We start from the raw sequence: 14,270 nt of genomic DNA, 5'->3' as shown, positions 1-14,270 counted from the left end.
CCAAGTCAAGCGATCCTGCGCTCTCATTGGCCTCTTCCGTTCAACACTTAGGGCCTTTCCCGAGGTAACCAATCAACGCGTGAGTCTAAGAAGGCCTTCACGTACTGGATGTTTTATCCTCGCGTTGGAATGGGATCAACCAATGAGAGGGCAGAACCGACGGATGTTGCAGGGTCATGGGGGAGAGTCTGGAGAACCTTTCCCCGCCAGCGTCCTCGCTCTTTGGCTCCTAGAATTTAACCTGGTCGTTTGCCATCGCTGACGCCGCGGCTGCGAACGGAGGGACCTGCTGTGCGGCTCCTGGGTTCCGTACCTCACTCGTTGGTGTGGCCCTGATGGTGCGGCAGGCTCTGGACTCCTGAGGCTCTGGCGCGGTAGGTAAGGGTCCAGGGACGGCAGACAAAGCGGCGGAGCCAAGGAAGGCCGCGGAAAGCGGCCCCTTCATCAAGCCCGCGAGTCGGCCTGGGCGGAGGCGCTCTCCGCTGGCCTTCTGCCGACCCAGCAGTGCGTCCCACCGAGCGCCTTCAAGTGCTTTGGCCGGATGTGCCTGGGGAAAATGTTAGCTTCGGTCATTTCGTCCCCGTCCCCCGCACGTCCGATTTTTTTTTTTTTTTTACAAACCCTAGCGTTATTATTAATGGATGTCGTCTCACTTCTTCGTCCCTTTAGCTTGTTCCTATGGCAATTTCAGGTTTTGTGCACCTGCGTGTCTATTAAGGGTGGAAGGACGTTGCTGTGTTTGTCTCCATTCAGGAGAGACAGGCATTCATATCCCTGTATTTTAATCACTTCTCGGAGGCCTTCCTGCAGTTCAGCAGCTCCTTTGGGGATAGTTCACCGATGTGTTAGGGAGGTGCGGAATAGACCGCAACGCCTGGTGGGATAGAAGCACCACAGGATCAAGTATTGTTCTTGTTTGGTCATTGCTGGTGCTGGTTTCAAGTTCTAATTTTCTTTGATACTGGCAGTCACTCGGGATTATTGAGAGGAAACTGAGGCTCAAGGGAGATAACCCAACTTCTTGAAGAGTTACACTTGATGCTAGTAAGAGAAAGCCAGATCTGACCTCAGCGCTTTTGTTATTTTGTAAAAACTTGCTTAACTGAATGTGCATTTAGATTGTGGGTGTGTACTCTCTGCAGCTCTTAGTTGTAAGAGACCGAAATCATTCTTTGAGTTGAATGTTAAGCTTTGGCTGAAGAAAATCTTTCCTAATTGTAGTCTCACACCCATCACCTAAGTTCCCAGTTCCAGCAGGATAGGCCTCACCTGGGAGCTTGTTGGAACTGCAGAATCTCAAGCCTCACTCCATCAGATCTGCTTTTGAAAAAAATCCCTTAGGTTGTAATCAAAGTGCACTTTAAAGTTCGGGGAGCATGCATTATCTTATGATGTGTTTGTCCAAATTGAACTGAACATAAGAGAAAAGGTATGCAGTATATGCATTTGTGTTCTAATAGACGAAAAGAAGGTTTTTTTTCACGTTTTCCTCATTTGCCAGTGAGGTTTTGATTTTTCTTTAATTAAGTACGTCTGTATTGGCAAGTTTAGCTTAGTAGCCCAAAATCTTAAAATTGAAGAGTATTTAAAAAGTAATCAAAAACTAACTTATAAGTCATCAAGTACTGGTCTAAAAAAGAAAATAATTGAGACAAGAAAGATAAACTACTGCTAACAAATAAAATTTAAAGAACCTTCTGTTTACTCACACAAAATCTATACAAAGATTCTCCACCATAATGCCCCCCCACAATTTTGTTCCTTTGATCATCACTTTCTTTAGAAGGAGTCAGTAAATTTGCTACTGCTAGTGTTTTTTTCAGTTTATTCATTTAGTTACCTGGTAATGAAGCTGAAACATAGTCCCAAATTCACTTACTGTCATGTTGCATTGTAATTAAAGAAAGTATCTTATAGAATTTTAGTGTTCAGGATTTTATTCAGACATCTCTAGCCATATTAAAAGGACATGCAGTTATCCACCATTGTAAAGTTTTAATTGCTTTTATTTGCACCAGGAATCACCTGGTGTGCTTGTTAAAATCATGCGTTTGGGCCCTACCTCCAGTGATTCCTAGTGAGGGCTGGGTATGGGCCTTGGAATCTGCATTTTAATAACCCCAGCTTATTCTGGTATAGGCTGTCCAAGTCCATATTTTTTCACATTAGTATTTTAAATGAAAAGTGCAACTAGAAAGCAAACTTATTTTCTTTTGAACCTAATGCATTACTCATTATAGAATACTTTTTTTTGACTTACATTATGGTTCATTGGTTGCTATAAAATCATTCAGATAAGTGTATTTAAAATATTATTTAAAAATTGTTTTGAGATCTGCCAATTTGAGAGTAAGAGAGGGTAAGATAGAATACCAAGAAGTATCATTTTTAAAAGTTTTTCCAGCCTCTGAAGGCTAACATTTTTATCAGACAACTTTAGTATGTGAAAATGATACAATTAACGTAGCAAGACTAAACGTATCTAATACATCAGATGGCGGTAGAGTTCTAACTTTTGCTTACTTGTTTCAATTTTCTCAACTGTTCCATAACTATCTTATAAAAACTGCTCTGTGAATTCCTCAAAACACAGAAATATTGATCATTTAACAGGATCCAGGCAATTCTCAGAGTAATTTGATATTGCCAAGAATATTGAATGAGGAAAAAAAAAATTGATCTCTAACACTCAAGAGAGGAAATCTCTCTTGAAGTTTTACCTAAAAACCCGTTTAATTTAGGAAACTAATCATTGATTCTGTCTACCTTTCTTGCCTTCATTTAAATGCCAGAGGAAATGCAGTGCTTGACCACAGCTTCTGCCCGTTGTGTTAGGATTTTTGATGTCTTGTGATATTCTTGACTTTTTCCTTGGAAGATCCTAAAAGGGACCCTCTCCTTGTCTGTGGGCTTTGGAGATTGGAAGTTTTAAGTTTAGGCTTTTATTCATCCCAAAGGAACAGGGAAGGCCATAACTTTTTCAGCGTTATTCCCACTGAATAGTTATCAAAGGACTCCGATAAGAATGGAGCTCTCCAGTTCCAAGGTCAGAAGTGAATGCAAAAGGACCTCTTCCAGCGTATTTGGTTCTTAATGTAACTTGGTTCTTGGACCTTTTAGCCAGTAATTGGTTCTTCAGGTTCCACTTTGGTTAAGATTTGTGCTGGTAACAGCACGTAAAGCTCTTGGTTAAGGTGGTTTGTAAACAGGGATATTGAGTATGCTGATAACAGAGGCACATAAGAGGCAGCATGCCCCCAAACCTGTTAATCTTATCTCTGTGTGTTCAGTCTATTGCTTTTTTAAAATATTTTTAAAATTGCCACAGTAACTATCATATTTTCATTTTGAAAATAACTGTCAGATTCTGTCTTGCTAAAGCCCTGTTTCCTCTGAGTCCTTTATTTTGCACTTGCTTGTATACTTAAAATTTATCATATTTTATCTTGAGTATGGTTTTCTTTTGCCATATGGTATAAATTATTTTTTTAAAAGATTTTTATGTATTTATTCACAAGAGATACACACACAGAGAGGGAGAGAGGCAGAGACACAGGCAGAGGGAGAAGCAGGCTCCATGAAGGGAGCCCAATGTGGGACTTGATCCCAGGACTCCAGGATCACGCCCTGGGCCAAAGGCAGGCGCCAAACCACTGAGCCACCCAGGGATGACCCATGTGGTATAAATTAAACTTGCTTAGCAGTGATTTTAAATTGCTTAGAAGGCATTCCAGTACCATTTATTGAGTAATCTTACTATTTTTTTTATTAATATTTTGCTCCATGTAACTTAACACTGTTATGTATTGAGCATTTACAATGTGCTAGGCACATTGTATATTGTCATTATATCTAGATCATACACCTTTGGTAGCTGCTATGATTAGCCCTATGTTACAGATGAAGAAACTGAGACAAAAGAGTAAAGGAATTGCTTGAAATCACATTTACCAAGTAGTGGAGCCTTGGTCTGACTCACTGAGCCTGCTTTCTTATATTGAATGCATAAATAACTTTCCTGGGAGAAATACCTTCCTACTGCACCTCAACCAACACCCCCCCTACCACCCCCACCCCCGCTTTACTATTTATAACTTTGTATATTTCAATCTGGTGAGGTCGGTTATGCATTATTACCTTCTTCCCAAAAAATAACCTGTAATAGTCTTTTGAGTAACAGAAGAATTTCTGCCCCTTCCTCCCCTAATTGGTATTGTTTTTGAAATTGACACTAAACTTATTTTGATTCATGGAAAGTATTTTTGGCACTAAATTGATTCATGGAAAGTATTTTTACTAATAGGAATATACTATGTAACTTGGTTAATGGAAATTATTATTTTTAACTTTCTGCACAAATGAAGATTATTCCTTGATATTTTGTTTCTTAGGTTTTTGTATGTTTAACATGTTACATTTTCTAGCATATCAAGGTTTACTTTTATGGCAGAAAGGTATGCAAATTTAAAAGGACTGTATGGATGGGCACCTGGGTGGCTCAGGTGGTTGAGTTTCCAACTCTTGCTTTTTAAAGTACTGTATGGAGAAAAGTAAACAAAAAGACAATGGAAAGTGGAAAGACTGTTGATTAGGAGATAAGATTTTAGCATACTTTTTTTTTTAAGGTTTTATTTATTTATTCATGAGAGACACAGAGACAGAGAGAGAGAGGCAGACACATAGGCAGAAGGAGAAGTAGGCTCCCCACAAGGAGCCCAATGTGGGACTCAGTCCCAGACCCTGGGATCCTGTCCTGAGTCAGAGGCAGACACTCAACTGCTGAGCTACCCAGGCATCCCTTTAGCACACTTTTATACTAACTAGCTTTTGTCACATGGGGCAAATAATTTAACTTCTTTGTGACTGTTTCCTTATCTGTTAAATGAATTACCTCGGGCAGCCCAGGTGGCTCAGTGGTTTAGCGCCGCCTTCAGTCCAGGGCATGATTCTGGAGACTAAGGATCGAGTCCCACGTCGAGCTTCCTGCATGGAGCCTGCTTCTCCCTCTGCCTGTGTCTCTGCCTCTCTCTGTCTGTCTCATGAATACATAAATAAATAAATGTCTTAAAAAAATAAATGAATTACCTCAAATTGTGTTCCATTCTTCTGAATATGGCACACTCAGAGATGAAAAGGTGTATTACAGATTCAGTTCAGATTCACTGTGATCTCTAACTCCTGGGGCCTGAGACACAGGGTGAAATATGAGATACCCTTCTTGGCTTTCTTGTTCATAGCCTTTTTTGACTCCCTCCTTTTTCCTAGGGGATTTTATCTTTTGTAAGCCCAGTATGCTGGGTTTTGTTCATAGATGAATACGAAAAAAAGCTTTCAGCTAGACGACACCTTTCCCTGAGACACTTCTTGTAGGCTCCAGAAGTGTTCTAGAAAAAAGCACTGGCAGTGGTAGAATTTGAGAAGTATAGTGAAGGTTATGAGCTTTAACTGTAAAGATCTTGTTTATTATGACTTTAGTGTTAAAATATGTATTGCTAAAATGGAATTTATTGGAATATTGAAGATGACATATGTTCTTTAAATATTGTGCACATAAATAACTTGATTTTTTTTTTTTACTTAGCTTCTTATGTTCATTTTACTTAAACTGTGGAATTGCCAAGTCTCACGTTTTTGTGTGATTTAGATTCATCTGTTCTTTCTAAAGGTGTTGTAATCCTGATTATTTAACAAATGCCATAATGTACCTCAGCAGCCTAGAGCTAATTTTGCAAACCGTTTCTACAGAATTTAAGAAGATTTGGTTCATGTGTATGGCATAGAAGATGAATTCTTCGTCCTCCACCATGAATGAAGAACCTGATGCTCTCTCGGTAGTTAACCAGCTACGGGATCTAGCAGCAGATCCATTAAATAGAAGAGCCATTGTCCAGGATCAGGGATGTCTGCCTGGCCTTATTTTATTTATGGACCACCCCAACCCCCCTGTTGTCCATTCAGCTTTGCTCGTAAGTTGCCTTTAGTAATTTCAGTCTCAGTGTTATAATTTTGCAATTCAGAAGATTTTGAAAAAGTGTTAGATGACATGGTAAAAATTAAAAGTGACTATAGAGAAAAAAAGTAGACTATAGAGTAAATAGTAGTAAGTATATTTCTATATGTGCAAACACGTATGTGTGTGTATAGTCCTTTGACACAAATGGTAGCATACTGCATGGAATGTTCTGCAACTTCATAAGAAATCTTGGACTGTATCATTTCAGTATGGATAGACACATTAAAAAGATATTTATTGTTCCATTTTTATTTTGTAGTACCTTCATTAAGGTCTGAATCACATGCTGTACAAGTCACTCAAAGTGTATCATTCATTGTTTTTTAATGTATTCACAGAGTTGCACAGCCATCAACCCAGTCAATTTTAGAACATTTTCATCACCTCAGAAACTTCTCTACCTATTGCTCCCCAACCGCCTACCTCCTTCCCTAAGTAACCACTTTCTATCTCTGTATTTGCCTATTTGGGCAAAAATGCCTATATATTTTTTTACATAAATAGAATCATGTTATATGTGGGTTTTGTGAATTCTTTCTCTCAGCATAACGTTTTCAAGGTTCATCTATATTGTCACATGTATCAATACTGCATTTATTTTTGTGTCCAAATAATATTCCATTGCAGAGAAATACCACATTCTCCTTATCTGCTTATTAGTGGATAGACCTAGCACTTGTTTTAGTAGAAGATGGGAGGGAAAGATAGGAAAGGAGAGGAAAAGAGAAAAACAAACAGGATCATAGCTAATAATGTCGAAGGAACTACCATGTTATGAGAAGTGTGGGAACAAGAGACGTGAAAGAATAATGCAAAGCAATCAGGCCAATCCAGAATGTGATAAGTTCTCAAGAACAAGTAATCTGGTTCTGTGACCAGTAAGTGACATTGAAAAGAAAGGCATTTGGGGTGAGGAAAGGAATAGTGGTAACTGTTAAAGCTTAAAAGTGACTTCAGAGACATATCACCCAAGAGTAATATGTGGAACCGATTTGGATCCTAATTTGAACAAATCAACCGTAAATGTTTTTTTGTTTTTTTAGATAGTTCGAAATAAATATCGATCAGATAGTAGGTATCAAAGAATTGTTATTACTTTTGCAGGGTATAATATTAAGTTAACTTAAAAATCTAATTTCTTGAGAATTTACTGAAGTATTTACAAATGAGATTATATATTCTCTGATATTTGCTATAAAACATTCCAGTGTAGTTACTGACAGCAGAGATAGATGAAACAAGATTCTCAAGTGGTTGATAATTATTGATGGTGAATGATGATGAGTTCAGCAGGGTCACCACACGTTTTCTCTACTTTTGTGTTCTCTAAAATTTTCATTACAAGAATGTTTAAAAGAAAATTACTCTAGGGGCAGCCCGGATGGCTCCGTGACTTAGCACTGCCTTCAAGCCCCGGGGCCTGATCCTGGAGATCCAGGATCGAGTCCCATGTCGGCACCCTACATGGAGCCTGCTTCTCCCTCTGCCTCTCTCTCTCTCTCTCTGTGTGTGTGTGTGTGTGTGTGTCTCATGAAAAAATAAATCTTTAAAAGAAAGAAAGAAAATTACTGTAATAGAAATTTTAAACTCATTGCCTTTTACTTAAACACCCATGATGAATTCCCAACTAGTCTAATTTCATAAGTTTGTACAGAACAGTAATATATGCATTTTCCTTTTCAAAAATCAAACTTCATAAGATTTGAAGATTTTCTATTTTGCCTTCGTGGAGTGAAATTTAACAGGCAAGACAGATGTTGACAAGTTAAGGGTAGCAACAAATGGGAAAATTTGCATGGCCCCTAGTTTGATCTTCAATTAGAATTGCAATAAGGATGAAAAGAGTGTTGGTCTCTAGATAGGATCTTAGGGTTGGAGGAGGTGTCTTTTTCAGTGGACTAGACTTGGACCTATTTAAATTCAGAAGGCTAGGGGTTAAATAATTTTTTTTAAAAAAAGGCTAGGTTCTGCCAGAATGGAAGAGGTTTGAGGAGAAGGCTCTTCTAGAGTTGTTACAGAAAATAGGACAGGTTGCTAACTAAGGAGAATGATGAGATTGTTCAGCAGTTTTGAGGGCCCGATTAGTTTGGTAATCCCGAATGGATAAGATACTTTTGGCTTATGAAACTCCTTTTTCACCTCCTTTCAGGCTACTGTAGGCCCTGAGAGCCAAATAGTTGAATTTGTTCAGGGATGATTTCTTGGCCAGGTAAGTTATACAGGAGGTTAGGCAAGGGAATTTAGGATTTTGGCAAGAGAGTGGTTGAAATGGTAGACTGTAGATGCCAGGCTGAGCAAGAAGGGAAATTAGTCATGTAAGGACAGAGCTAGAGAAAAAGGAGGGGAATAAGTGGGTACAAGTTCCCTCTGAGGTTGAAAAGCAGGTGTGGCATTTTTATAATTTTCTTTTATCTTCACTATTGGCTTATAGCTATACTGTTTTGTTTGGTTTCATATGATTTCTTTTTTTTTTTTTTAAGATTTATTTATTTATGATAGACATAGAGACAGAGAGAGAGAGAGAGAGAGAGAGAGAGAGGCAGAGACACAGGAGGAGGGAGAAGCAGGCTCCATGCCGGGAGCCCGACACGGGACTCGATCCCAGGACTCCAGGATCACGCCCTGGGCCAAAGGCAGGCGCTAAACTGCTGAGCCACCCAAGGATCCCCTGGTTTCATATGATTTCTAATAAGACTGCTGTAATTCTTTTCTTTTTTTCCTTTCTACGTAATTTCTCTTTCTGACTTTTTTGGTGACTTTATCACTATTTTTCAGCAAATGATTATGATGTGCTTAGTATGAATGAATTTCTTTTTGTCTTGTTTTTGTTGTTCTTGGGATTTGTTGAGCTACTTGGATCTGTGGTTTTATAGTTTTCATTAATTTGAGGATATTGTCATCCACTGTTTTTTCAGGTTTTTTTAATGCCTTCTCCTCTTTCAGGACTCCAGTTCCATGTATGTTAGATATTTCATTTTGTCCTGCAGGTCATCGTTGTGGTGCTCTTTTTTCTTTTTTTTCCCCCTCTTTAAGTCTTTTTTTCCCCTCCTCTCATCCTTGAACATATGGAGCATATTTATCATAGCTGTTTTAATGCCCTTATTTTCTAATTCCATCTTTCTCACATTTTGATCTGTTTCTGTTGATTTTTTCCCCCCTCCTGGTCAGATCCTGCCTCTCTTCTATTCTCCGCAAATTCGAGCCACCTGGGGTGTTTTTTTTGACACCAGCCAATTCTCAGATTCTGTGTGGACACCAGCTGGGTGTCCAGCAATTGAGTTCAATTCAGACAGAGTTAATTGTCAGACTGCCCAAATTTAAGGCTCACTCCCACAAGACCGCCCTTCATTTCAAAGGCCAGTTGCAAGTATCAGGTCATCCAAATTTCTGACTAAGTAGCTATCAATTGGGTGTCCAATGACCCCCCTCCTCAGGTTTGATAATTTACTAGAATGGCTCCAGAACTCAGGAAGCCACTTGACTTATACTTACCAGTTTATCGTAAAGGGTACAAATGAATAGTTATATAGGGCAAGATCTAGAGGGGTCCTGAGTGCGGTACCATCTGTCCCTGTGGAATCAGGGTGTGCCACACTCCTGGCAGACTCTATGTATTCACCAATTCAGATACTCTGAATCTCCTAGCTCAAGAGTTTTTATAGAACTTAATCTCTAGCACCTCCCCACCCACAACCAATAGGTGGGGCTAAAAGTTCTTACCCTTTAATCTCTTGGTCCTTCTAGTGACTAGCCTCGTTTTGAGGCTTACTTGGGGCCTCAGCCAGCTCACTTTTTTTTTTTTTAAGAATTAATTAATTAATTAATTTGAGAGAGAGAGAGGGAGCAAGCTCATGCATGAGTGAGTTGGGGGGGCACAAGGGGGCAGGAGAAGCAGGCTCCCAACTGAGCAGGGAGCCTGATGTGCAGCTGGATCCCAGGACCCTGAGATCATGACCCAGAGCCAAAGGCAGACTCTTAGCCCACTGAGCTACCCAGATGCTCTGTAACTCACTTCTTTTACATAAACCCAGATGTAATCAGAAAGGCTGTTTTATGAGAGACTGCTGTCACTCAGAAAATTCTAAGGGCTTTAGGAGCTCTGCACCAGGACATGGACAAAGACCAAATATTTATTTTTATTATACTGTACCACCTTAACCTGCGCGCCTCTGATCTCTGTATCCCTAACTCAGCAAGACCACTGGGCTCCGTTTGGGTTCCCTCTCCTTATGCTAGTCTGAAAACTGCCTCCAAAGCACTGAGATGGAAGGCTGCCCTCATCATTTCTCTTCTTTCAGAGGTTACAGTCCTATGCTGCCTCTTGTTCATTGTGTTTAATATATGTTGTTCTCTTTGTTAGTTTTTTTTTTTGTGTGTGTGGAGGGAGGGCAGTTCCCATGGCATTTAATCCTTTATGGACTGAAGTGATAAAGTTAAGAGGAGATGCAGAAAGGACAGGAGATTGTAGTCAGAGGTCATTGAATTTGTGATTTGGTAGAAGGTACCGTTATCAATAATTACCGGGCAGTTGGGTAATGTAGTATAGAAGACCAGTAGGATGTGTGAAAGTCAGTAGGCTGAGATGGCAGAGTTTTGGGTGGTTTCAGTCACAGACCTATTCCCTAGAATCAGGTGCCAGAGTCTTTGGTAAATGATGAGAGGTTAGGAGGTCTATAGAACAGCTAAATGAAATCCCTAAAGAATCACCAGCAAAAGGGATATTTATAAAAATGTACTTTAAATTTTAAGAGAAAAACACCTTAGAAAAATTAAACTCACAAAATAGCAATTTGTGTAAGTTTATCTTTTGCTTTTCCGGAAAAAAAAAAAAAGACACTTTAAAAAAAAATTTTTTTTTTAAAGATTTTATGTATTCGAGAGAGACAGAGAGAGGCAGAGACACAGGCAGAGGGAGAAGCAGGCTCCTGGCAGGGAATCCAATGCAGGGCTGATCCTTGGACTCAAGGATCACGCCCTGAGCCAAAGGCAAGTGCTCAGCCACTGAGCCACTCAGGCGTCCCAGAAAACACTTTAAAGGTGAACTGTAGAACTAGAAACAGTTCATTCTGTAAAGGTGGTTGTATGTTTTGTCTTTCTCAGCAGTTTAATTAATATGTAAAAGGCATCTAGGGGAAATGGTGGTTTTTGGGGCTACTCCCTGAAATTAATAAATGGAATGTGGTTCCCTTGTATCTGTGGCAAGATGAAGTGGTGAAAATAAAGCCAGAACAACCTGATTTTAACCTTGTGGATAAGTTAGAAGCCATCATTTTAAAGAGCAGATTGAGGCACTTCAGCTCAAAGGATCATTTCTCTTCTAACGGGGCTGCGCTGCCTGTCACATTGAAAGAAGAGTGTCTAAACACTTTGAAACCAGTTGATTCTTAAAACCCTGTTTTTCACTCTTTTTCTTCTTGCAGTACATTAGTAATGGGTTTAGTTTTGAATAGTCTGAATTTGTGAATTAACCGGTCTCTGTTTTTGCTGTAGGCTCTTCGCTACTTGGCAGAATGCCGCGCTAACAGAGAAAAGATGAAAGGAGAGCTGGGAATGATGTTAAGCTTGCAAAATGTTATACAGAAGTAAGTATGTTAAGCCTGCAAAATGTTGTACAGAAGGTGGTCTCCTAAGGCAGTAGAAAAATGGATCTTCCTATTAAGTGTATGGTGATTGTTAATACATCATTTTCCTAAAATTTTTATTCTGATATGAAGGCATACTTTTGTGAGTTATATGTCCAGAAATGTTCGGATGATCAGTGTTCTGATTATTCTTAAACATTGATATTAATAGTACTTAGGAAAATGCTCAAATTTTATTTAAAATGTTGATAAATATGATACTTATGAATCATATGTTTAAAAATAGAATCCTACATTATATGAAATTATGTGAGGTATATGTAAATTGATTTGCTAGCAGAGCAACACCGGTTACTAACTGCATTTGAAAGTATGCAGTATTATAGCACCTTACAAAGTTCTTTCGCTACTTCATCTTCCTCAAAAGAACCTTCATCAGTATCATGTCGAAAAGCGGCTTTTGATATTTTCCTGAGCATTATTAAGACATTTCTTACAGCCTTAAGGCCATTTCATTTGAATTTTAGCAAATAGGTGGTTGTTATTTGTTTTTTTTTATTTGTTTTTTTTTAGACTTTATTTATTTATTTGAGAGAGAAGCAGAGATAGCAAGAGAGCACAAGCTGGAAGGAAAGGGAGAGGCAGGCTCATCAGGGAGCCCAACATGGGGCTCATTCCCAGGACCCTGAGATCATGACCTGAGCTGAAGGCAGACACTTGACTGACTGAGCCACCTCGGTGACCCATAAACGGGTGTTTTGTTTTGTTTTGTTTTGTTTTGAAGATTTTATTTATTCATGAGAGACAGGGAGAGGGAGAGGGAGAGAGAGAGAGAGATAGAGAGAGAGAGAGAGAGAGAGGCTTCATGCAGGGAGCCTGACGTGGGACTCGATACCAGGACTCCAGGATCAGGCCCTGGGCCGAAGGCAGCACTAAACCACTGAGCCACTTGGGCTGCCCCAAACGGGTGGTTTTTAATTGTACCTTTCATCTAATTTTTTTTTTTTAATCTCCATTGTCTCATTTTGTTACTTACAACCTTTTGAGGTAGATTTGACAGATGATAGTTTTATGGGCAAGGAGAATACAGAGTCCAACTCGGTTATCCTTTAGTGTCGTTCAGCTCAGTTTCCCCTGGGAATGCCTGGTTTTGTTCCTTTGTTAGTCTTTGCTGATTTCCTATTAAAAGGCTAGAAATTGAAGATTACGTGTTTTTTTATATTTCCACTCTGTCTGGAAGCAAAAAAGCTGTGCTTCTGTAGCTTAATCTTAGTTTACTCTGTATTTTGATCTTCTACTAGACTTGACTGCCTTTAAAACTATAATGAAAAAAAAAACTATAATGAGTAACCATTTAATTTATTTGATTTAAAATAAATTGAGTAATTGCCAACACAAATGTATTGACATTCTGTTTCCTGCCGTCTAATCAATGCAGACACCAATAGTGCTAAGAAATAAAGTATCCGGTGCAGGTATACAGATGAGATAATTTACAACTACATGCAAGTTGTTCCTCCTAAATCCTTGCCACAACCCCCCTGCCCCCCCCACCCAATTGGGTCTTCTTTTTTTTCATACTTATGCAGTGACTCCTTAAGTAGCATTTTAAAAACTTGTATTTATTTTAAAAGGCTCTTGGGTGGCACTTCAGAGTCCTCTGCATTCACCTTCAGTTTCTTGCAAGATCTAATGCATGTTAGGAGGTCCAGCTGTCTGCAGCTCCCCACATCAGCCTCAGACACAACTACTATCTCTGAGCTACAAGGGTAGGATATGAAGTCTCAATTTAAAACCCTCCTCCTCACCTCAAAGGAAAGAATTCATTAGTTGTGTCTTGTTCACATCACAATTTCAGTGCAAACCTAATCACAAATTGCATATCTGGCACATCCAGTACTTTTAGCTTCTGCACAAATTCAACATGGTAACCCCCACAGCATTCTAGGGCATAAAAGGGTCAAGAACAATAAATATCCACTCTAAATGACCACAGGAAAGAAATCTTGCATTTTCTTTGGCTTGACTGCTCACAAAAATTCTGTAATTCCGAAATGCTGATGGTTAAATTATATCAATGAAGAATCATCTAAACTGACTTCCAAGGCACTGTGCTCTTTGTTTTAGTGTTCTTGGCTTCTGAATAAATTCTATTTTATTAGTCTTATTTTTTTAGAAATCTCTAAAATATTTATACTCATCTGGCCAGCTGCCTGGTAGGATAGTTCTGTGTTGCCTTGATCTTTGATAATAACAAGATAGAGACTGAAGTTTTTGTCTTGTTTTTATTCAAGTGGTCAGTTAGGAGTAAATAACAAAATATTAACTGCTGTCAGTTTCTTAATTTATTCCCTATGGTTTGAGGTCAATTCCACTAGTGAAAAAAAATTTTTTTAAAGATGTTATTTATTTATTCATGAGAGACACAGAGAGAGAGGCAGAGACACAGGCAGAGAGAGAAGCAGGCTCCATGCGGGGAGCCCGATGTGGGACTTGATCCCGGGACCCCAGGATCATGCCCTGGGCCTAGGGCAGGCACTTAAACACTGAGCCACCTAGATGTCCCATCCACTAGTGAAAATTTGGATTCTAGTTCTTACTTGGGACAAAGAATCTCTTTGACCCTCAGTTTCCTTACTAAAGCCTGCAGTGTGACACCTGCAAAGTGATCAAGG

At 39.3% G+C, this 14,270-nt stretch overlaps 1 protein-coding gene across 2 annotated transcripts in view; it reads left to right on the top strand.

The window, feature by feature from the left end:
• Nucleotides 1-234: 234 nt before the first annotated feature.
• The window catches only part of ARMC1 (armadillo repeat containing 1), a 38,299-nt gene continuing 24,263 nt past the window's right edge, over nt 235-14,270 (top strand). Inside the window, exons 1-3 of one of the 2 annotated variants that reach the window (XM_025477850.3) lie at nt 235-374; nt 5,746-5,966; nt 11,504-11,595. In XM_025477850.3, the coding sequence (XP_025333635.1) occupies nt 5,784-5,966; nt 11,504-11,595 (275 nt within the window). In that variant the 5' untranslated portion in view covers nt 235-374; nt 5,746-5,783. Of the gene's footprint in view, nt 379-5,745; nt 5,967-11,503; nt 11,596-14,270 lie in introns of both variants that reach the window. The other variant, XM_025477851.3, reaches the window with a different exon arrangement.

This window comes from Canis lupus, chromosome 29, assembly GCF_003254725.2.
Source record: "Canis lupus dingo isolate Sandy chromosome 29, ASM325472v2, whole genome shotgun sequence".
Taxonomy (NCBI): domain Eukaryota; kingdom Metazoa; phylum Chordata; class Mammalia; order Carnivora; family Canidae; genus Canis; species Canis lupus.
Note: the sequence above shows the minus strand (reverse complement) of the source record. Positions and strands in the feature narration are given on the sequence as shown.